The sequence below is a fragment of the Phoxinus phoxinus genome, assembly GCF_949152265.1.
Source record: "Phoxinus phoxinus genome assembly, chromosome: 17".
In the NCBI taxonomy this organism is placed as follows: Eukaryota; Metazoa; Chordata; class Actinopteri; order Cypriniformes; family Leuciscidae; genus Phoxinus; species Phoxinus phoxinus.
In genome coordinates, this window is record NC_136892.1 from 23465922 (window position 1) to 23490115 (window position 24194).

Genomic DNA, 24194 nt, shown 5'->3' on the forward strand with positions numbered 1-24194 from the left:
AGCAATGTTAAAACGCACATCAAACGATCACTTGTTTAGCGTTCATGTAAACACTACATTCAGATTCACCAATCGGAATGAATTCAGTTAGATTGAAACAAAAGGTGTGCATGTAAACTAAGAATGCGACTGCAGAAAGCAAAAGCCGAATCCTGGACATTTTGGACGATCTCGACGGCCGGACATGTCCGGGAAAAAGAGGATGGTCACCGCTACTACTCAGCTTTCTCCACAGAATAAGAAACTTCTAGCTTAGCTTCCAAATAAAGAATGGCTGACACTATATGTACATTCTGTGAGTGAGATCCCTCTATGGGCGGGTTGAAAACATGCGGAACAGCGCCTTCTACTGGATAAATGATGAGCTAGTGTTTGTAGTCTTACCCTTATTCAAAGAAATTTGACTTCCTGCTTTTTCGAATGGTCATGGTTTATTCCCTTATTTTCCCCTGAGATGGGAGAAATAAGGATTTAAGTGTTCCACTTCCTGCTTTTTATGACGCAAAAATCGTCAATTTGCGTCATAAAAAGCAGGAAGTGGAACACTTAAATCCTTATTTCTCCCATCTCAGGGGAAAATAAGGGAATAAACCATGACCATTCGAAAATGTGACTGGGTTTCTAAAGATACAAAGTCTAATGCAAATGGGTGAAGTGTTCCTTTAAATACAGCTAAACTAACACATACTACTACTGCTCTCTTTATCGCTCGAACTCTCACATTTGAGGGCATCTCATACGAAAAGGCTCTAGTAGTCATAAAAAAGGCTCTAGTAGTCATAAGGCTGCCATGTTCCTCTTTTCCATATCCTTTACAGCAAGGCAAAAGAGTCACAATAAACAGTACTACTATTCTATGAATTATCAACCTGTGAACAGGTGGAGTGTGCTATATGTATGCTTTTAGAAACCATAAATTTAATAAAACAAGAGAAAGAAGGGCTGTCCCCTAATAGTCGGCGAGAAGATGTTTAGTCAGCTTCATCAACTTTGCAGCCGACACGGATTCAGAAATTGCTCGTTTATTAATAAATTATTAAAATGTTCAGACAGTCTCCTTGCTATTTTTTTACTGACAGACACATTCAGAATCATTACTTTTGCCGGTGTGCTGAACAAGCTTTATGCAGTGAGCGCTTAATTTATATTTTAAATGCATATTATTATGGTTGTAGTATTTATTAGTAATATAGAACAATGATAACATATAATATTCTTTCTCAAACCTGAAACTGAAACCATATTCTAATGGCAAGTATATATTTTTAAGGAATTAAATTAATATCATAAACGTCTGACTAGTCGACTAATGGCTTAAATGTAGTCAGGGGCAGCACTAAAAGATTTTTTTAACGTTTTTTTATGGATTACATTTTAATGGTTCAATTACATTTTTTTTTTAAATCGTGTAATTTATTAAATCACTGCAAATTCCATGACATTCTGCGTTATATTGTACATATTTTATGACTGAATTCTGCGATTTCATCTGTTTTCTCATCTGTCAAAGCTAAAGACATGTCTTTAAATATATTTACAAGTAAAGCTTCTTATTGTGCGGAGTAGGGTATGCTTTCTAATATTTTGTTTGTTTATTTTTTACACTTTTACAGATATAGAGACTAATCTACTTAGTTGATTTGTACTCATTCAATAACATTTGTCTGATAATCTCAGATTCCTTTCATCCTCCATGTTGTTTGTTAGCTGTGGTGGCATTTTATATACCTCAGAATCCCATTTTGGGTGATCAAGTTTAAGACTTTACTTTAAATGTATTAAACATTTGAACTGTTCTGACAGTTCTCGGCCTGCCTGGTGTGATATTCTGCCAATGTGGCCCCTGACCCCAAATGAGTTCCCCACCCCTGTCCTGATCAATACAATGCCCACTGAGGTAGCAGAGAATGCTGCAATGGAGGTCCTTTCTGCAGCCAGAGAGCTTTTTCTATGGAGAGATAATGGGTATCTGTCTGTCCCCATTCACAGTTTATTAATACGCTGCTCTGCACCCTGGAGGAGTGTGCAGTGTGACAGGAATAATCTCAATGCCCCTCTTCATCTCTCTCAAACTGGGACAGCCTAGCGGACAGGCAAGATGACACTGTCACGAGAAGAAAACTCTGATGGTGTTTCATAACACACACATCCCACCATTCCGGCAACTTCCTGTGCACCGCTGCCTTCCAGCAACTCATTCAGATGAGTCGGGATCTAATGATTTACTCAAGTTACCTGATTACAAATGGCTAAGGGAGAATTTTCGTTCTCTAGTAAACGCACACCAAAAAACACAGATCTAAAGAAAGACTAAACAGACTCTCAGCTCAGATGAACACAACTGACCGTGATTGCTACTATTCCACATTTTCCTCCAAAATCAGAGCAGAAAACATAAAAAAGTTCTGTCTGGGACACGGCTATGACTTCTTTTGTTGGCTAGTTCACTAAAATCCTTGGTTTCGCATGATGTTTGTGCCGATGTTTCCTAGTTCCTAAGTGTAAATGTAGCTCTTACTTTGTCTTTAAAGGACAAGTTCGGTATTTTACACTTAAAGCCCTGTTTTCAGATCGTTTCTGATGAAATAGAACGGTTAAGATTGAAATTTGGACACACGCTGCTGGCCCAAGAATTTTCGGTTTCTGTGGTAGCAGCACCCCCCCATCCCCACCCACCACAATGGCTGCATAGGTGCACTGGTACAAACCTTCCTAAAACTGATTAAACTTTCGTTTACAAAGACGTGAAACTCACCGAGTGGTCAGGGGTGTTCACTGCAAAAGATGCTTTCCAACAAGTTTTATCGTAGTTTTTGTCCAACTCCATTGACTTGTTTTGGATGTGCTGTGAGGTACGGTATTACAAAAACTACGATAAAACCCATTGGAAAGCATCTTTTGCAGCGATTTTTGTGTGAGCATATCAGTGAACACCCCTGACCACTCGGTGAGTTTCACATCTTTTTAAAAGAAAGTTTAATGCGTTTTAGGAAGGATTGTTCCAGTGCACCTATGTAGCCATTGTGGAGGTGGAGGGGTGCTACCATATCCATACCATATAAATATGTGTCCAAATTTCAATCTTAACCGTTCTATTTCATCGGAAACGATCTGAAAACAGGGCTTTAAGTGTAAAATACCAAACTTGTCCTTTAATATCATTTTCTGATATATACAGGTGAAACTCGAAAAATTTGAATATCAAAAGTTTTTGAATATTAAAAGATGAAATTAATATATTATATAGGCTCATTACATGCAAAGTGAAATATTTCAAGCCTTTATTTGTTATAGTTTTGATGATTATGGCTTACAGCTATGAAAACCTTTTCACAATTTTCTCATTTTGAATTTGGGGTTTTCTGCTGCAAGCCATAATCATCAAAATTATAAAAAATAAAGGCTTGAAATATCTCACAATGCATGTAATGAGTCTAAATAATACCGTATATTAGTTTCACCTTTTAAGTTGAATTACTGAAATAAATTAACTTTTGCACAATATTCTAATTTTTCGAGTTACATAAGTCTATACATACAAATTATATTCCATCCATTATAAGCCATACACAACTGTTTAAAAACCTGTTTAGTTTAGTTTCTTTCTTCTTAGATTATTCTATTGTTATGATGTTTATTTATGTCCATAATGTGATTTATTTCTGAAAGGAAAGATAAGACCATGGCATTGGACAGAAAATCATTTTTATTTCACAATAAATATTGTTATGATTTTCAGAATAGCATATTTAAATATGGCCAACCGTTCAAAAGTTTGGGGTCAGCATTCAAGTTTTTTTTTAAAGGAAATGAATACTTTTTTTGTTTTTAGCAAGGATGCATTAAATTGATCAAAAGTGACAGTATAGACATGCACAATGTCACAAAATAAATGACATTTAAAATTTGTTTTAGTTGTTTTGAACTTTCTATTAAAATAGAAAACGGATATTTAAAAATTGTAAGTATATTTATCACCATTTCTACTGTATTTTTGATCAAATAAAATGCATAAAATATATATATTTTTTAACTTGTTCGACAGTGAGTGTATAGTTTCTGTATCACTTCAGATTATATTAATGGTTAGAATAATTAACATTTGTTTAACAAAATAGCCGTTAGAAGCATGACACGTAGAAAAATGCAGGCTAAAATGAGAAATCAGCCAGCCACACACACACACAAAAAATTGTGGTTAACCTGAGAGTCACATATAGAAGACTTTTTGTCTTTATTTGATCCCTATAATCATACCCACAGTATGACTTGAGGAATTATGTGCAAACAAGTACTGAAGTCAAGGTAAACGGATACCTTTGACCCATCTGGGGGAGGAGGAGGGTTGTGTGGTGTCCTGCCGGCAGTCTTGTGTCAGGGTTTCCCAGAGAATGCTCTGGTCTAGCCACATCACACACAGAGGGCAGGAAGTGGCACAGATGAGGTCAGTATTTAACACACAGTCAAACTGAGCCACACAGTGAGTCTACACACATACAGTGGACATCCGAAAGAGCGCTTTCTTACAGCCCGTGCCTTTCTCTCTCAGGGACGACGAAGAATGAGAAAAAATAACTCATTTACTCACCCTCATGTAATTTCAAACCTGTATTCTTTCTTCCACAAAAGGTACAATATCCTGGCTTGGTTTCCAATATTGTGAAAGTGAATGAAAACTGGGATTGTCAAGCTATAAAATTTATGCAAAATCACCAAGCATCATAAAAATTTCAAGTTTTCTAAAGCTGTACGACTTTTTGTGACAAACAAAACAAAAACAAAGTCGTCCTTTATTGAAAACCTTCACTTTTAGTGATAAGTTAACTTTTCTGCCTGATTTGTGAATAGTAAAAAGGTTTCTAAAATGGATCGTCTGACTGATTTAAATGGATACAAAAAAATATTAGAAGTTTGTTACAAAATGATCACAATTTGTATTTCACTAATTCTTTCATGAACTCCCATGAGCCACAAGGAGAGTTATGCCAGATTTAAAGATTATCATTGAATAGTCAATAAAAAGTTTGCTCATATGGAGCACTTTTATGATGCTTTTTTTGCTCCACCAATACTAATTCACTTTAATCGTCTTGAAAATAATGGTTAGGACATTCTTCAAAGAATTCACTTATATTCCATCAAAGAAAGAAAGTCATGCATGTTCAAAATGTCATGAGGGTGAGTAAATAATGACTTTGGGTGAACTGTGCCTTTAAGAAAACAAACTCTATTGACTATTACTCAAAGCTATAATTCACTTCCTAATGAATGATCAAACCCGACCAGCCTTTAACTCCTCAATGAGATGTCTTGCAAATCCTCCCATCCGTAGCTAATATAAACGGGCATGGATTCTGTCTGGGCCCTTGCTTGTGCTTACTGAAAGCAAGGAGGAAACCAACGGCCAAGAAGACACCCTCTCCACTGATCCAATGGCTTATCCTTTCTGACATATGTAATTAGCTAAACTGCTTCTGACTTCAGAAGTCTCACTTCAAAAAGTCAATTACAGATGAAAAATTACTAGTAATCACAGAAACTGGATCAGAAGTCCAACATGTCAGAAAGAGCCTTCGAGTCTGTTAGAATACAGTAATGAACTTTTGAGGATGCTACATACAAATTGAGCAGTGCAATGTTTATCAAATTTTTATTTAGCTAAAAAATTTAAATAACACATGTTTCTTATCAAGGTTGGGTTGAGACGAAACACAAATCTTTGCAATCAGCACATAACAGGCTTGCATTCATGTCTATATTGATTTACGTGACACAAGTGTAACAAAAAAAGGCATGTTCATGAAGAATAACCTCTCTGGAAATAACATTCAATGTCTATTATTTAAAAGAAACACACACACTCAGATATGTACTATTGTTGGAATTGTGTCAGAATGTATGTAAAATATACCTAATGCCTGTGATAATTACATTACAAAAACCCAAACAAGTATTGCAGGATCTGTAAAGCCATATAGCTACCCAAGATGGTTAGATCATCGCAAAAGTTAAGCTGTGGGAGAACCACAGGGTGTCATCTTTGCCAAAAGTGCAGGTCTATTTCATAACCTCATGGATTTCAGGGAGAAGTAATAACAGGTCCAAACAGGACAAGTCGATAGAGAAACCCAAGCAGGGTAAGAATAGACCAATACATCAAATGTACAATGACATGACACTAGCTGAATTGTTAAGAATGCAGAGAACAAAATGTTCAAAATATGTTCTTCCGATTCGGCGAAGTTTTGGTTCCTTGCCATTGTCACATTTGGCTTGCTCAAATAAAAGACAACTAATATTGAGAAAATATGTTCCACCTGACTGTACTGACACTCTCAGAGGAGATTGCAAAAGTTGATCTGAACTGAGCTGGATAATGAGCCCGAGACTGAGCTGTTGTCATTTCATAATTGAACATTGCAATAGACACATTGAACTGAACTGAATCAACATTGAACGTAAATCGAGCTGAATAATGACACTACGTGTTCTGTAGAGTTGCTTTATAGTTACAATTTAAGTTGTTTCATAATTGATGCACTTTGCCAGACTGTTATTGAATCAACACTGAATCTAGCTGAAAAATTACACCAATGTCTTCTGTAGCGGAGCTGCTTTACAGCTAAAACTGAAGCTGTTTTTTTCCTGTTTATTGCAGTGAAACAGTTTTGAAACGATTTGAATGGAATTAACAGCGAATAAAAGTGACTTGACTATAGTCTCAAGACACATCATTCAACAGTCTTCTACCATGTGCGGATGGAACATATCCTAACGTGTCATATATATATGAGGTAAACTGCATTAGCTAACCATGAGGTGAGCAGAGAGGGGGAACCTAAATTATTTTAGTTAGGCCTAGTTCTCACACCTTCAAACGATATAGAAACAGTATTTATATACAAATACTGCTCCATAACTTTTTTTTGACATATATAACCATTCACGCAAGACACAAACATATCAAGTGGCAGAGCAGAGGCCAAAGATAGTTCAATTCCCTAGGCATGCTAGCACTGCAGTGGCGCGCAAACTACGGTCGAATAGAAGTAAAACTCCTATTTATAACGCAGAAAAGGGCGAACTAGAATGGCAACTCTCACCTAAGTGAAGACAATGAATATAGAGCACTTGACAGGACGTCTAAGCGACATAATTCCTGTGTTTGTGAGATACAATCTACCAACTCCCTCGCGTGCCCCACTCCCCTGGACACACACACATAGCCCACTCTTTAAAAACATGTAGCGACAAAGCGCTGATCAATATGTTGACTTGCAGCGTGCACACAGCGCGTGACGCGAACGCACTGGACTGCCATTGTCTTCCCAATGTTTAGAATGTATCCAGTCTGGGATGATTAATATTGCAACAATGTATCCAGTCAGATAGCATATGCATAGCTGCAATGTATTCAATCTGGATCCATAGTTACAAAAAAAAAAAAAAAAAATCCAGTCAGAAATTGTACATATTTTTAAAATGTAACCAGTCAGAATTTTCATTTATATTGCTATAATATATCCAGTCTGAGACCAGAATGCATCCTTTTGAAATAACAATTAATATCACAGGAATGCAACCAGTTCAGAAACATTCAAACTGCTACAATATATGAATTAAATAATCATTCATATTACTACAATGCATCCAGTCAGAATTTATTTCAGCAATTATTTAAATTGCTAAAATGTACTAGAATACTGTAGCAATTTAAACAACTTCTGAAATAAATGTAAAAATCCAGTAAATAAATATTGGCATTCTATTGCAACAATGTATCCAGTCAGAAAACATTTAGCTCCAATGTATCCGGTCTGGGACTATTAACAGTTTTACTGATGGTTATCTATTAGCCTACCGTATTATTAATAGATAACCATTCAGAAATTGTTTATATAGTTACAATGTATCCAGTCATCATTTATTTAGGACTTTATTTAAATTTCTACACTGTATCCAATCTGAGATAATTAATATTATTAGAATATACAACATTTTGATAGTGAAACAATGTATTCCAGTCAGAAATTATTTATATTGCTGTAATGTATCCAGTCCGATATACCCACTGAATACTGGTTTAATATTCAGTCTGGAAGCATTAATATTGCAACTATTTAACCGGTCTAGAAGAACCATCAATAATGTTGTACCGAGTCCTAATTTATACTGTTACTGTTTATACAGTTAAAAATTATTAATACTGGTAGAATATCCAGAAGCATTAATCGTTTTTCTATGAAACCAGTCTAAACCATTTATTTTACTGCAATATATCAAATTCAGAACCATTCACGTTGGTAGCTACAATGCATCAAGTCATAGCCCACATCATAAAGACTGCTACAATTGTCCATCAACCATTAATAGCAACAATTTTCTAGTCAGAAATCACTTATATTTTCACAACCTATACAGTCTTGAGCCATTAACATCGACACTAGGCTATGTATCAAGTGAAGAATCTTTCATAACGTTCCATTGTATCCAGTCAGAAATCACGCCTGCGTTCTGGCGCACAATCTGCCTGACTTCCACTAAAAGCTATGCGTGTCTCTCTCTCTCTCTTCCTCTCCCCCTCCTTTTCTCGGCAGACCCCCCACCCCCTCATTTTTCCCTCCTTGCCTCCCAGCTAGTTCGGCAAATGTTCGCGTTGCTTCAAACAATATTGGATGCGCTCCCAAAACATCCTTGCGCGGTGCGTAAACATTACATAAATCTGCGTCTGGGTCTCGGATGTGCCACAAAGGGCTTTGCTTTCTTTGGCTAGACGACCCACTAACGTGACAAAACCTGAGTGACACAGGGGATAAATATCAGACAAACTGAGGCGATGAACAGAAGTTTGCGCTGTTAATATACTCAGAGAAGCAGCGATGTAACTCACCTTGACAGCCCTGTCCCCCACTACGGAGCCCGGTGTTCCAGATAAAGTGCGATTGTTTTCCACTTCCCCGGCCCCTGTCTCCACACCCCAGGAACCGAGAGTGTGTTCGGGGTGGGGGGCCTGGGTGATAGGAATGATCTCGGACAGACAGCCAATTTGGAGTTGGGCAAAGCAGCGCTTACTGGTATCCAAAATGCATGTCTCGGAAATTCTTAACGGTGTGCGTTAGCTTTCCGAAAAGCCTATATTCCTGCCCTCACCACGACACGGGGAAACGGTATCCCACGATTTGTTCGATGTATCCGGGCGCGTCGGTCGCCTCCTAATCCGCCATGTTGTGCCCCTGCGCCTGGAATGGGAAGCAGCGGATTCCCAGGCCAAGCCCCTCCTCTCCTCTTCCCACGCAGAGACGTCGCGACATCTGGCGGACGACTTGCTTCCAGGAAAGGGGAATGCGCGAATGTGAAGCTATTAGGCGCAATGCGCCACCTTGCGGCCGGTTGAGGTAATGCATGGAGAGTAGTCGGAGAACAGCACAACTGGAGAATTATTCGAGATTCTAGAAATGTGTCTAGCCTCTTGACATTCAAAAGGCAGTTATACTCTCATGTATAAACACCCAGTTTATACTATGATTTTTTTTAAAAATATAAATTGGTGTAAAATATGTAGTTCATTGTTACTTTTTTGTACTATAGTACAAAGGTACATTATTACAATACATATAGATCATATTTCAGTTTTCCCCCACATAATTCAACCATGTAAACATGGACATTAAAGCAGTTGCATCATTTAGCAAATAGAGTACATATTTACTGTAATTTTACTGAAAAAACGCCACACACACGTGCCACTATATTATAATGTTTTATTAATGTTAATGCATTTGTAGCAATTGCAATTAAATAATAAATAGCTGAATAAATATTTTTTTTCTTAAGCAGCATCATAAAGCAATCCAGTCGTTCTATAATAGTCTGGAATGTCAGTGGTTCTGGCCAGAGACAATATATGAATCTTACAACACTTGTGCTCTTATGTAGACTATGTGATAGTCTGAAATGTTAGGCCACTAGCAAGGCTTGAGCAGGGAAAAATGAGAAATGTTGGACCAAAAGACTTTGATACTGGAGAACCAGCGCTGTGGATTGGTTTAGACAGCCAGATTAGCGATGACGGCCCGGGTGAACTCATCGCTTGACGCGTAGCCTCCCAGGTCTGATGTGCGAACCTATACCAAAGAGAGCAATAAAATATTTTGTTGTCCGTTTGCATTGAGAGGTGTACCAAATAAATACATCAGTTTCTCTCGCAAACACTCCTCAGACATTCAGCACATCCTGGCTGTATCGGTTATTTTGACTTCCAGTTTGTCTTGGTTAAACACAAAATGTTAAATGGGGATGAAGGTCTTCAAACACTGCAAGCAATCCACACAATACAACTAACTACAAAGCAACACTCTTCACTCCTTTTGGTTTTACAGATTTATTTTTTGGCATTGAAAAATTATTTGACAAAGCATTTGTCAGTTAATCAATTTGTTTCCACATTCCCAAACACCATACGATAGAAAATATCAATACTGAGCTTAGAAACATAAGAAAACATTAGATCAGTGCCACAATGACTGAGAGGCAGTGATATCATTTGCCTTTGATATCGGTCAGTCATAGTTAGTCAGCAATGGCACGGAGAAGACTTTCTGTCCAGAACATTTGCATCACCAAACAAAACCAACATTTGGCATAATTAGTCTTAATCTGATTTATGACGACATCAGATTTGATAAGTCATGTTTGCATTAGTAACAGTGCGAGGCGAAAAACAAAAACCACACTGGAACTTCCGTCTCAATATGCCAAATGGCTTTTGAAAACTTGTTGATAATCAAATTCACTGAGGTACTGGAACCACAAAGGCTATTCGACGAGGACCAGCCCCAAACAGAGAAGATATAAAAGCAGGAAAAAAACGGAGCATTACAGAAACAGCAGGGCACGTACAGCTAAGGATGAACTAAAACTTCCATTAAAACTGGAGTGAACAGTAGTGCAGTAAATGATGTCAGACATGCACCAATTCAAAAGTGTGGGGGCCATTTGATCAAAAGTGACAGTAAAGAATTCGTAAAGTAACAAGATTTTTATTTCAAATAAATGGTGTTCTTTTAAACTTACTTCATCAAAGATTCCTGAAAGAAAGTCTAAATGCATCACAATTTCCACAGAAATATTAAGCAGTACAGCCGTTTTCAACAATGATAATTAAATGTTTCTTGAGCACCAAATATTAGAATGATTTCTGAAGGATCGTGTGACATTTAGCTTTGCCATCTAAAAATAACGTACATTTTCAAATATATTAAAATAACTTTTATTTTAGGCTGTCATGGTATTAAGATAATATAACTGATTTTACTGTATTTTCTGATCAAATAAATGCACTTTTTGTGAGCATATCATATTTTTATTATTTAAAATATTACAGACCCCAAACTTTTAAATGTAAGTGTGATTCTGGTTAAAGATGCATACTGTGAAAAACAGAAATGAAAATAAATGTACATGAATACATAACACGGGGGGACGACGACGACGACAACAATAAAAACGAAACAAAAATGCATTCAGTAACCAGTCAAAAAATGATGAGACAAGTGAAAGTGAGAGACGGGAAAAGGGGAGGGAAATGTGGCAAACACAGGGGATCCGGGATAGGTATTGGGTTTGGCAAGCATCTTCAAACAGTCCGATGACCCAGGTTGGCCACAATCGCACGGACAAAGTCACTAGTGGTGCTGTAACCCCCTAGGTCTCGCGTCCTCACCTGGGACACACACACACACACACACACAGTCATACACCCAGAACAGGATGTAATGGCAGAGGAAGATAGGTGGAGAAAGGGGAGGTGAAGACCACATCATCAGAATTTATGGACAAGCACAAACTTGACAGCCTCTTTTAAGCGAGAAAAAAAAAAAAGCCAAAGCCGAGGCTGAATGTATCCATAGAGGACAACCATGTCCGAGTATTTAATGTATGAAAGTAATGGATTAAAGACCACATTAAATCAATTTATATTTTGTGGCTTTTAGTTCCGGTCTTAGTGCACTTCTAAAAGTAACAATTATCTAGCAGAAGTACATTTACTGAAAATGCTCTCAATTACAAATACCACCTGCTTTGACTAGCGACAGCAAAACAAATTTCAGTTGTCCTGAAGCTTGAACGTTATTTTAACACTTCAAGCCAGTGGTTCTCAAAGTGTCGCAATATGTATTTTTTACAGCATTTATTCATCTTTGTTAATGTTAATAGAACGGTTCATTAATAGTCATTAATTTACAAATATTACCAGATGTATCTTTAGATTTTTAAAATGTATTCGTAAATGTTGAATATTACCATTAAGCTTTAAAAAAAGCTGCAGAAGTATTATTAAAGGAACACTCCACTTTATTTGGAAATAGGCTCATTTTCCAACTCCCCTAGAGTCAAACAGTTGAGTTTTACCGTTTTCAAATCCATTCAGCCGATCTCCGGGTCTGGCGGTAGGACTTTTAGCATAGCTTAGCATAGATTATTGAATCTGATTAGACCGTTAGCATCTCTCTGACCAAAGAGTTTCGATATTTTAAAACTTGACTCTTCTGTAGTTACATCGTGTACCAAGACCGACAGAAAATTAAAAGATTTTCTCGGCCAATATGACAAGGAACTATACTCTCATTCCTGCATAATAATCATAAATAATCTTGATTATTACGCAGGAATGAGAGTATAGTTCCTAGTCATACTGGCCTAGAAAATTGCAACTTTTCATTTTCTGTCAGTCTTCGTACATATGTAACAACAGAAGAGTCAAATTTTAAATAGGAAAAATATCAAAACTCTTTGGTCATTTTTTTTGAGAGAGATGCTAACGGTCTAATCAAATTCAATGATCTAAGCTATTCTAAAAGTGCTACCGCCAGACCCGGAGATCGATTCGTGATTCGAAAACGGTAAAACTCAACTGTTAAATTCTAGGGGAGTTGGAAAATGAGCCTATTTCCAAAAAAAGTGGAGTGTTCCTTTAACTCCTTCCCCACAATTGATGGAATTTTCAGGCAATCCATGCTTTTCACTGTTATACGGTAGGGGGCGCTATTAAACATCTTCTGAAAGATACAGAATCTCCAGACCAAAAGAAACAGCAGAAACAAGCGATAGAAGCGTTGCCTATGCACATGTAACAAAGTGATCACTGATCATCAAACATTAACTGCTTATAAATCTAAACATTAGTTGATTAATGCCGTTCACTAATGGTAACAACAGATCTTATTGTAAAGCATTTCATTTCTTTTTTTATTTGCTGTTAAGAAAGTCTTGAAAGTCTTAAAATAAGATGAGAACGATAAAATATAAGAAAATGCAAAGTTAGTGAGCGTGATAGTGAGCAGAAACATAAAACAAAGAGGGTGTGTTGTGGTTAGGGTCATTAATCCAAAACCATTCACAAAGGGAAACCCACCAATTAGGATTAAAACCAATGCCACCAGGACTATATATAGACTTGCATGTAAAACATCCATCGACAACAAATTGTGCATCTTGAACTCATAAAAACCATTGCAACACTTGCACTTAGACAATCATTCTCTACACAATACAGAGATACATATATAGTTCTATCATGTAGTTCTATCAGCCACACAATACACAATTCTTTCCCATTTTATACATGAACACAATTACTTCTTACCTTGCCCTGCTTAATGACTTTCCTGACAGCCTCAGACACCATGTTTGAATGATACTCAAGGCTGAAAGAAAAATAAACCACTCACTCATGGTTTCCACAAGAATATGAAGCAGCAAAAACCTTTCCACATTGATAAGAAATGTTTGCACCAAATCTGCATATGAGAATGATTTTTGAAGGATCATGTGACACTGAAGACTGGAGTAATGATGCTGAAAATTTCAGCTTTGGCATCACAGGAATAAATTACATCTTAAAAATTATATTTATTTCATAGTTATTTAAAATTGAAATAATATTTAGCTAATAACTGTATTTAAAAAAAAAATCAAATACAAGCAGTCTTGGTGAATATAAAATAATAAAATAAAATAAAAGTAATTATACAACAGCAAGATAACAAATCATGATGTAAAGTGTAAACTCAGATAACAAATAAGCCCACATTAGATCTGAAAACCATGTTTAACATGAATAGAAAGTCAAAACAGAGATTAAAGCTAAAAATGTTAAGCTTAAAAACATAAGATGTAAATATGGAATATCAGTGCTGGATAACAGTGGGAAACTCACTTGAGGTGTCTCAACATGTTCGATGCACTGAGGAGCATAGCGGTGGGGTTTGCGATATTCCTGCCGACAGCCTGTGCAAAGGGATGTCTGGCACCCTGAAATCAAATGCAAGAATACAGGAATAACTGTAAAAATCACATGCTGCAAAGTCTGAAACTGTTTATGCATAATGAATGAAGAAGGTATGAAAAACTATTTAGATTTAGACTCCAACCGTTTCAAACACAGCGTATTCTGCGCTGTAACTCTCGCCTGGAACTACGCCGGCTCCGCCCACCAGCCCTGCCGCCAGGTTATCGATGATGTTGCCGTAGAGATTAGGCATCACTAGCACATCAAACTGATATGGATTCTGCACCAGCTGTGACACAGAACAATTATGCTAACTATATTCATATGGCATCCTCATTGCCAGCCACCAATAAAAGATTGGAAATGCATTGGAAATACTACCTGCATGCAGCAGTTATCAATGATGATGGTTTCGTATTTAATCTTGGGGTAAAGTTCAGCCAACTCTGCACAGCTCTGCAGGAAGAGACCATCCGCAAGCTTCCTGTGGAGATCGAGTGAGTCTATGCATTGAGCTTCCAAAACTGTATGGGCAGAAATATCCCATCACACTTACATAATGTTTGCCTTGTGGACAGCGGTCACTTTGCTGCGGCCCTTCTTGGTGGCATAGTCGAATGCAAATTTAGCGATGCGGCGAGATTTCTCTCTGGTGATGATCTTCAAGCACTCAACCACTCCTGAAACGCTCTGCAAACACAGAGGTACATTATCTTTTTTTTATTTTTAAGAAAATACTTTTATTCTCCAAGCATGCTTTAAATTATCAAAAGTTTCAGTAAGGACTTTCATAATTTCTATTGCAAATAAATGCTGTTCTTTCCATTCATCAAAGAGTCCTGAAAAAAAAAAGATCAGTTTCCACAAAAATAATCAGCACAACTGTTTTCAAGATTGATAATAAAAATGTACTTGAGCACCAACCACATCAGAATGATTTCTGTAGGATCATGTGATGAATGGAGTACACTGAAGAATGGAGTGATGTAATAATATTTCACAATATTACTGTTTTTTTTAATCGAACAAAGACACTTCTTAAAAAAACAAAACAATTAATTATTTAAAAAATATATATACTTTTTCTGAGTCTGTTTTGTAAAGGCACAATACAAAAACGTCTTATTTCTGTTAAAAGCAAAAGAGATAGAAAGGAGTTTATATTAAAATCTATATTTTGTTGGGAGAAACGTGGTCACCCTCATGTTACTAACCCCCTGTATTACCGTATTTCTTGTAAAACACAAAAAGGAGAATTTCTGACTTTTTACTTCATACCAGGATAGTAACCACCATACCCGTCAACATAAAAACAAAAAGCACGATAAAAGTAGCTCATATTATATTCCAAAGTAATATGACAGCTCTGTGTGAAGAGTAGACCTTAATTTAAATCCCTTCCAGATCTGTTGAATCTTTCAGTCCAATATGTGACTAGGACCAACTACTTCACTGAAGACAATTGGCTTAAAAGTTTTATTCATGAAATCTGCATTGCGTTTGTTGCTGTATTACCACCTCGGTCTCTTCATCTATTCTTCCATACTTAAATGCCTTTAAAATAAATAAATTATAAGCACAACAAATACCTCATGCTCCAGAGAGCTGTATTCTCCCTCTGTCTGCTCCCGTATGATGACTAGATCCAGGTTATTGTGACGGGTGCTGTAACCAGGCAGGCTGTTTACATGAACCACGTTGGCAAACAGGTCCAGCTTTCTCCTTTACATTATAACACAAGAAATAACCAATTCATCAAAAACTAGCAGGAGAACCACGAGTAGTAGAAAGCAGCCATGATAATATGTCAAAGAAGTACCTCAGTCTCATCTCATATGATGCCAGTTCACCCTTGTACTCCATAGGAGTGTGAATCTTTCCTAAGCACAGAGAATTAAACATTTATTTTAAGTGCCAATTAGTATACGTTATGTCAGTACATCAATATAGAAATCAGCTTGCACAAATTTAACATGTTGAATTAAAAGCCACCACTATATTAAAATGTGATCAACTGTTAGAAACGTTACCTTTGATGGCAACTCTGTTGTTCTTCATGGAGGACAGCACCTCTTCCAGTTTCTCCTCACTGGCCATGTTCTGCACCTCGCTCAGATGAAACTCATCAAACTCCACAGGAACATCAGCTGCCTAGAGGGTGTGAAAGTGAAAAAGGCATTGGAAACAAGCATAGATGCAAGTCTACACAGTGTACTGCTGCAAAGGCTCAAACTTCTTTCTAACTCCTGAGTGAAGGATGAAAGAACTTCACCTTGAGAATATCGGGGCCGGTGGCTAAGAATGCCACTGAAGGTTAGATGTTTAAAAGTATTCTCAAGCCTTTGAACACATGGCTGAGGAAGTGCATCAGTACCTTGAAAACGTCTTTGACAGCAGTCATCAGCTCAGGTCCAACTCCATCTCCAGGGACCATGGTGACCTTGAAGGTGCTGTCAGCACGTGCCGGGGGACTCTCCGCAACATTCTGACCGGCCAAACTCAGGGAGCGGGCGCACAACGGCTGGAGACGGGCAGCACTCAGACCCTGAAGGGTCAAGTAACACAGGTCAAGGGCTATTATAGGTTGACATCACAGACAGCTCAGAGTCAGACTGTTATTTATGAAGTGAATTTAAATTCTGAATTTAACAGTCATGATAATTAAAGAGCTATTCAGTCATTGGAAAATGGATTTGCGTGAACCATGGTTCTAAAAGGTCTTTCACATCCTAAAAACCCAGGCCAATTAATCGAGTAGTATGAAGCTGCAGACTCGGAGCCTGCCGCATCTACAGTCCCCGCACCCAGAGTCCCGCATTCTCAGTCCCCTCGTTTTTCGAGACAGCGCCACCTATCAAATTGGATCGGATAAACACATAAACACGTGAAGAACCGAAACGTGAGTATCGTCAATTTTATTCAATGATTTCTTTTTTTAATCAAACTACTTTATAGCTCATCGATACACCAATATATGAACAGTCTATTTAATATTTGTAATGATAGTTTGTAACAAAATTTGAGCCGTTAACATGTTTTTTCGCCTTTTTCCCTAACGTTAGCCTTTAACCATGGACTTATTGTAGACAAGCCATTGTAAAAAAATAGTTGACATTAAAGTTGACCAATTAAATACATTATATGTGTTAATATCAAAGAATGTCATCATTAATTATTTAATCAGATTTACCTTTTTTTAATTATCGGAACTTTTCTCCTAAAACTATTGAATTAATTAATGCCGGAGTAGTTATTTTACTTTATATAATTTATGTAGACTACTTAAATTAGTTCTTATAAAACGTAAAGTATTCAAATGGATCAATATTAATTTTACTGTGATATGAAGTTGTTGCCAGCCATTCACAACTCATAGGTTACAGTTGCCTAATAATCAAATTTGCTATGCCTTCACTATGTATTAACCAGTCTATGGTATTAACATGTGAGTTAGAATGTGTCATTTGGTCTTTTTTTGAGGGTTCCTTGTTTTAATTTGTATTTACTGAAATTTGACTGTATGGGCTCTGTGGGGTGGTCTTACATTTTTAATTTGAGTTTGACTCTCTCTTTTTTTTTGAAGATGGATATAACAATTCAAACGGGGAATTCACTTCCAGAAATACAGAAATGTATTAAATGCTGCAGTGATTTTCACTGCCCATTCTGTGCCCCGATATATTTCAATCCGACAAAGTTGTCCAAAGTTCAGAAACATGTTAAGGGACACTTCAACAGAGCAGTGCAACATGAAGGTAACATTAGCAAACATCTTTTTTTTTTGCTTTTTGAAAGATCATAAGACTGTGTGTGACAGTGCAATTGTATGCTGTTGTATTCCAGGGTACACCGTACATCGATGCGGTCGCCCCTGCCGAACCCAGCAACATTACCATTGCTTGTATTGCCAGTCCACAATTTTAAGAAAGCCAGATTTATAAATGGAGGTTTTTTGAATGCAATTGAAGACACAAATAAAGTCACTAACACAATTCTTTTTTCCTTTTTTTTTTTTGCTTTGTCCTGTTTACAGCAAGATGACAGTGATTAAGGTGATCGTTAAATAAAGTACAGAATTGTTTATTATTGGTGTTTTGTCTATTATTTGAGTTTTGCTTCACATGCAAAATATCAAAAAACAGGTTTTGTAATGTTAGCATGGTATAATGTTAATTAGACCATTATATGTTGAACTGAAAGAAAAAATGGAATTTGAAACATTGTACAAAAACAAACTAAAACATTGTAGCAATATAATATCACATCATATTTTTCAGATGATAGTTAAATCTGTATTTGTATCTGTTACATCAGTAATTTCCTTTCAATTACACCCACGCTCAAAAAATAAATACTGGGTAATTAGTTAGTTTGAGAACACAATTATTATTTATTTTTTTTTGGTACATGCATCAAGCAGGGAACGCAAATATTTATTTGGATAACTTTAAATTAAAAGAGACCGTAATCTTGCATTCCAATGTTTTCAATGGCATTTGGATAAGGGTGTTATACGATCTTCCGAACAGCAGGAGGCGCTGTCTCGAAAAACGAGGGGACTGAGAATGCGGGACTCTGGGTGCGGGGACTGTAGATGCAGCAGGCTCCGAGTCTGCAGCTTGATAATGTTGAATTAATCAGCTATAATGTTTTACATTTTAAGTTAACCAATTAAGAGAATACATTTCCCCTTGCATCATTTCCCAAAATATATTGACAGCCTTTGACACAAAAGAAGATTTTAAAGAATATTGGTAACCAGAGAGTTAACGGCACTTTCATTGTATTTTTTTTCCTACTATGGAAGTCTAACGGGTGTCGTGTCTGGTTAGTCACCAACATTCTTTAAAATATCTTATTTTGTGTTCAACAGAAAGAAATCCATTCATGTTTGGAACAACTAATGACAAAATTAAACATTTTTTTTGTGTGAAATATCCCTTTAAAATGTTATGTAAACAACCCTTCAGTGTGTCTAAAATTGTACTATATAATGCTAATGGCAAATAATAATTAAATAGTAATAATAAAATACATGTACAGACGAGTTTTAATGGACCTCTCCCGTGAGCTGTCATCTGATATATTTGTTTACTATTTTTCCCAGTAACGTTACGTTAACGTTACCCATCGTCATGTGTAAATGCAATTCTGAACTTAAACACGTCTACAGACAGCAGTTTATTCCCCAGTTAATCTTTGTATTTGGCCGTGTGACGCAAACATACATTAGTAATATTTCAGTGTAAACTGTGAGGAAAAAGACAGCATCGTGTTTCAAGACTCACCTTGGCCAATGTTACTAGGCTCCCTCTCAACGCGGCCGCCATCATGCATTGACGTGAGGAAAAGGTCGCTGCGATGTTCCTCCTGAACGAGGAACCGTTCAGTGTGTGTTTCTCTACTGACCCCTGCTGGATGCAGTGTTACCACAGTGCTTCTCAACCCCCACTAGGGGTCCTCAGTAAACTAAATATACATCATTTTTTTATAAATGACATTAGATAATAAGTTAACAAATCTACTTTAACAAATCTACAGAACTCTACGGACCTCAGAGGGTGTAATGGTTGTAAACCATTTGGATTGGCAAATAATTTAAGATTTATTTTATATTAATTGTATAAAAAAATATCTAGGCCTATATATATATATATATATATATATGTATATGTTTTTTGCCCTAATTTGGAACCAGACAGAACCCACATCACCCCAAAACTACATAAATCACACTGATAATTTTTATTTTTTATTCATATAATTTCCCTGATTGTCCATTCAAAATAACATTTAGAACCTGAACAAATACATTAACTTCATGATGAAACTTGCATAGAATTAGTGTAGAATCAGTAGCCTGGCGATCTTCTATGATTCTTCATTTGATAACTAATTGAAAGAAATATCTCATGTTAGTTTCTTGTGAGGCACGAGAACTACTTGCTTTCAATCAGCAATTCTAGAAAGTTAACTAGATGATGTTAAAATATTTGATAACGGAGGCCATAAATACTCACAAGTCCGAAGTCATCAACATATGTATACTTCTGCTCTCTGTAATGATGCTTTCTTTTCATACATGTCAGGACGATCCAATCACATATAACGTTCACCTGAAATGGACCACAAAAGATTTGATTAATATAATTATTTTTTCTTTTCTTTTTTCTTGTAATCCAGTAAGTAACAGACATACTTACCAGGCCTAGAAGGGCCAAGCCTGCACCTATATTCAGAAGTGTTGGTACAATATTGAATTTTCCTGCCTGGAGAAACAAAAGAATAGTATGTGCTAAACAGCTCAATTTTAATGCTAATCTGCATAACAGGAGTCCAATTTATAACATTAGAAATATCAAAGCGTCTCACCTGGCCAAATACCATGACATCAAATCGAATCCCATATCCCTTGATAAGTGTCCTGGACTCTTTGCCATCATTGTTCTTGTAATATTTAGCAAATCTATAGAGATTTGACCAAACCACACTCATTTAATGCGACCTAACTTCCTCTGAGGAACCACTTTTACTAACGGCAAACACCTCTAACCTGAAGTTGTAACCTGGTGCCACAGTGTTTTCTGGGTCTTTGTTGTCTAGTCTGCGGAAAGTGTAGCGAGGAACACACCAGCTCTGTGGCACGTCAAGGTCACAATCCCACCGGATCTGAACTCCCATCACTCCCCCCTACGCAGAAGGAAGAAAGTGCACAAAAGTAAAACACCAAGCATGACATTAAAACATTGTATAGCATGAGCTTGAAACCGCAATGGCAAATAAATATAAATGAAGTGTCTGACGTGGACAGCCATGGTCTGAAAATCCTCATTAGCTTCTCCGACAATGTCTTTGAGTCTGAAGATTGGGCAGTCAGGGTCTGTTTTACGGCTGAACACACACTGTGTCAAGTAGGAGCTGTTTATATTTGGTAGGATATTCCTTCTGTAAGGGGGACAAAAGAGCACATTTTATTCAGTTAATAAATGGGCTTAAATGGTTATATTTTGCAGCCATCCAAGTAGAAAAATATAATGCATTTAAAAAGCTTACTTGTTGAAGTTAAATTTGGGATATCGAATATTATTCTTGATGAGCACAGTGAAGTTTTCAGCATCTGCCAGAAGTGGTGGACTGAGAAGTCAAGACGGGGGGAAGAAAAAAAACAATATTACCAACATTAGACACAGTATATTCCTTCAGAAAACAGTATAATATGCTGATTTAGTGCACAATTCTCATCTAACTTAACCCAAACTTTTAAATGGTAGTTTTTCATGGTTTCCACAAAAATATTAAGCAGCACAACCGTTTTCAACATAATAATAAGAAATAATTCTTGAGCACCAAAGTAGCATAGAATGATTTCTGAAGGATCATGAGACACTGAAGACTGGAGTCTGTAATGATGCTGAAAATTCAGCTTTGCCGTTATGGAAATAAATGTAAACATTAAAATTTGAAAATAGTTATTTTAAATGGTATTAATATTTCACAATATTACGTTTTTTACTTTTTATCAAATAAAGCCTTGTTGAGCATAGGAGTCTTATATATATTAAAAAAAAATCTTGATACAATTAATTAAATTGCGAGACTTTACTTTGGGGGATCAACAATCTTCTCTAAAGGACACCAGGACAGCACCTCACAAGTCTTCACGGTGTCATTGTAATTGACACATCTGCCTGTCCGAACACCTGAAAATATAAAACGCATTGTTCTATGTATATAAAATGATTTGTTTGCCGTCTAAACAGATGGGATTGCAAAGATGACAATGTCATAATGCATAATGTAAATTCTGAGCCATACCATCCCCACGAGCATCATTGAAGCCTCTCTTGCAGTCCCTGTGAGAGGTGCATATGGATGCTGGATTTGGATTCTAAGTCACACACATTTAAAATAATATTAAGATACATGATACAGAAAATACATTTATATGAATGTACAAAAAGCTATATTTTCTAATATATTAGACCATCTTATATTTTTTCTATTATATATAAATACGCTTTTTTATGTGAAATATTTCATTTTACAATCACAAAAAAATCTTATCTTTTTGGTATTTTATTTCAGCCAGTAAGCCTGGTTTTACTTTTTATTAAGTGACAAACGAACGGCATACCTCCCATAATGGCTCACCTCTGCACATTTGGACTGTGTTTGGTTAGGGGTGATAATCATGTTGGTCAGCACAAAGAATGAGCCATCCTCCTGAAACATTCAAAAGCACGTGTTTTCAAGTAGTATCGAACATGTATATACTTCCTCATAACTGACCAACGCCCATGAACTGCTAAAGCACTGCTATTAGCAAAAAGTAGCCTATGGTCTGTTGTGCAGTTTTGATTAAATGAAGAAGAAAAAAAAGTGTATTTTTGGTAAAGAGAAGTGGATACTTCTAAAACAGAGGCTTTCTTAAATTTTAAAAAAATGGGCTACAAGAGGTTAACACTTTGAAATAAAATATATTTAAATCATTTAGTAATTAAAATGCTAAAACTCTGGGGAAAAATCAGCACCACTGAGCTAGCTCTAACTTGACATTATTTACCGTAGCATGCAACCGTTGGCAAATGAATTTGAATAGGGACATTTTGTGGATTTTATACTCTTCAACAACATATTTACTCATGTTTGTTAGTTTGGGAAAATTAAATGCTAGCTGAGGTGTGAGTATTGAGTACAAGTTTTGCATAAAAGTCTGCCTTCAGAAAAACAAAACAGTTTTTATTTTATTTGCTTTCTGACCTTTTAAAAGCAACCAAGTGAAATTACTCTTTTTCCTTTTCTTTTCTATGTATTGACAGTGCTAGCATGAAAAGTAAAACTTTTTTTTTTTTTTTAGCATAAGAGAAAAAAAAAAACATTGCCTGAGAGGGCCTTGAAATATTGGCCAGTCTGAATGACATTTTAAGCTGGTTGAAAACCACGGGTTTAAGATAAATAAAGCAAACTTGTCACACATTACATTTATTGCCTAAGATACATTGTTCAAATACACCACAATGAAAAACATTGTGTACACATTTTCAAAGATTGCACACAGCCCTTAAACAGTGAACACAGCATGCAGGTGCGATAACCCTAGATACTTTGTAACCCATGAAGGTGGTGGTGGTGGCACCAGTGAGGGGTCAGTGGACATAAAAATTGTCAAGCCTGTACCTCCTCTTTGTCAAATCGACGGACTACCTGAGGTGGGATGATGTAGTCAGCCACATCCCAGATTCGTTCGCCCAATTCAGTTGTGTTTGTTAGAGCAATGCCTTTCACTTTGGTCGTGACCGAGCTGAGGACGGTGTCCGTGTCCTGGTATCCTTTCTTGAGAACACACACATACCTGTCCCCAAATAAGGGCGTTTTAAACGATATCATTTTTTATTTATTTATAAAGAATAAAGTGTAAAATACTTGCCCGATGACGTATGCTATGACTAAAGCTTGAGTGAACCGATTCAGCGTTCCCACTTTCTTGCTCCTTATCACCAATAATTTCGACGTGTAGTAGTCGAAAAAACACTGACCTACTGAATGACAACATCCTTTTTCGCTCATTATGATCGCTTGATTAAATAGTTAAAACATGCCCTCCACTCTGCAGTTGAACTGCAGCCACAAGTTCAGTAGGTTATTCACTTTCCACGACGCCGCAATCTGGGCCACGCTACACGCTGAAGCAGGTTTCACTTTCAGAGAATAGAAATACGACCATTTCCTTAAGAGCAGTTTTAAAGGAATTGTCCCGGGAAAAACGGAAGCTTTGTCAGGTGGTTCCTGTATATTATTAACATGTTTTGTTCAGTGAAATGATGATGACGTTGCTGTTTTCTGCACAATGAAAGTGAACACAGATAAGCTCCTTCAATAAACTGGCTCAGCCAGAGGCCTCCAA

The 24194-nt window shown here is 36.7% G+C and overlaps 3 protein-coding genes across 4 annotated transcripts in view; all 3 read right to left on the reverse strand.

Annotated features, from left to right (window-relative positions):
- ptpra (protein tyrosine phosphatase receptor type A) overlaps positions 1 to 9369 on the reverse strand; it is a 31819-nt gene extending 22450 nt beyond the window's left edge. Inside the window, exon 1 of the mRNA XM_079586973.1 lies at positions 8891 to 9369. The gene's annotated coding sequence lies outside the window, so the exon portion shown is untranslated. The remainder of the gene's footprint in view (positions 1 to 8890) is intronic.
- Positions 9370 to 9744: 375 nt separating this feature from the next.
- Positions 9745 to 19733, reverse strand: idh3b (isocitrate dehydrogenase (NAD(+)) 3 non-catalytic subunit beta). Of its 2 annotated transcripts, none has more exons than XM_079587150.1 (11): positions 19579 to 19733; positions 16665 to 16835; positions 16321 to 16441; positions 16110 to 16170; positions 15880 to 16012; positions 14847 to 14980; positions 14672 to 14774; positions 14433 to 14579; positions 14219 to 14313; positions 13646 to 13706; positions 9745 to 10124 (listed from the first exon to the last, which is right to left on the reverse strand). In XM_079587150.1, the coding sequence occupies exons 1-11, from the start codon at positions 19621 to 19623 to the stop codon at positions 10047 to 10049; spliced, it is 1149 nt and encodes a 382-aa protein (XP_079443276.1). In that variant the 5' UTR covers positions 19624 to 19733; the 3' UTR covers positions 9745 to 10046. The 2 variants fall into 2 exon arrangements, with proteins under 2 accessions (XP_079443276.1, XP_079443275.1); XM_079587149.1 differs by having other exon boundaries at positions 9745 to 11722; positions 19579 to 19708.
- A 280-nt stretch (positions 19734 to 20013) lies between these two features.
- Positions 20014 to 24192, reverse strand: p2rx4a (purinergic receptor P2X, ligand-gated ion channel, 4a). Its single transcript, XM_079585918.1, has 12 exons — positions 23718 to 24192; positions 23495 to 23642; positions 22442 to 22513; positions 22106 to 22178; positions 21894 to 21990; positions 21344 to 21424; positions 21094 to 21235; positions 20844 to 20980; positions 20663 to 20756; positions 20494 to 20559; positions 20311 to 20406; positions 20014 to 20182 (listed from the first exon to the last, which is right to left on the reverse strand). Exons 1-12 carry the CDS (start codon positions 23855 to 23857, stop codon positions 20162 to 20164), a joined length of 1167 nt encoding a protein of 388 aa, XP_079442044.1. The 5' UTR covers positions 23858 to 24192; the 3' UTR covers positions 20014 to 20161.
- Between the last annotated feature and the right edge of the window lie 2 nt (positions 24193 to 24194).

What these genes read in the sequence shown, in the direction of transcription:
- idh3b (XM_079587149.1), bottom strand. Translation starts at nt 19,623, where the DNA reads ATGATGGCGGCCGCGTTGAGAGGGAGCCTAGTAACATTGGCCAAG. An exon ending in GCCTAGTAACATTGGCCAAG is followed by an intron (nt 16,836 to 19,578) that starts GTGAGTCTTGAA and finishes TTGACCCTTCAG; the next exon opens with GGTCTGAGTGCTGCCCGTCT. An exon ending in AATACGCTGTGTTTGAAACG is followed by an intron (nt 14,314 to 14,432) that starts GTTGGAGTCTAA and finishes ATTTGATTTCAG; the next exon opens with GGTGCCAGACATCCCTTTGC.
- p2rx4a (XM_079585918.1), bottom strand. Translation starts at nt 23,857, where the DNA reads ATGAGCGAAAAAGGATGTTGTCATTCAGTAGGTCAGTGTTTTTTCGAC. An exon ending in GTCATAGCATACGTCATCGG is followed by an intron (nt 23,643 to 23,717) that starts GCAAGTATTTTA and finishes ATTTGGGGACAG; the next exon opens with GTATGTGTGTGTTCTCAAGA. An exon ending in CAATGATGCTCGTGGGGATG is followed by an intron (nt 21,991 to 22,105) that starts GTATGGCTCAGA and finishes TTATATTTTCAG; the next exon opens with GTGTTCGGACAGGCAGATGT.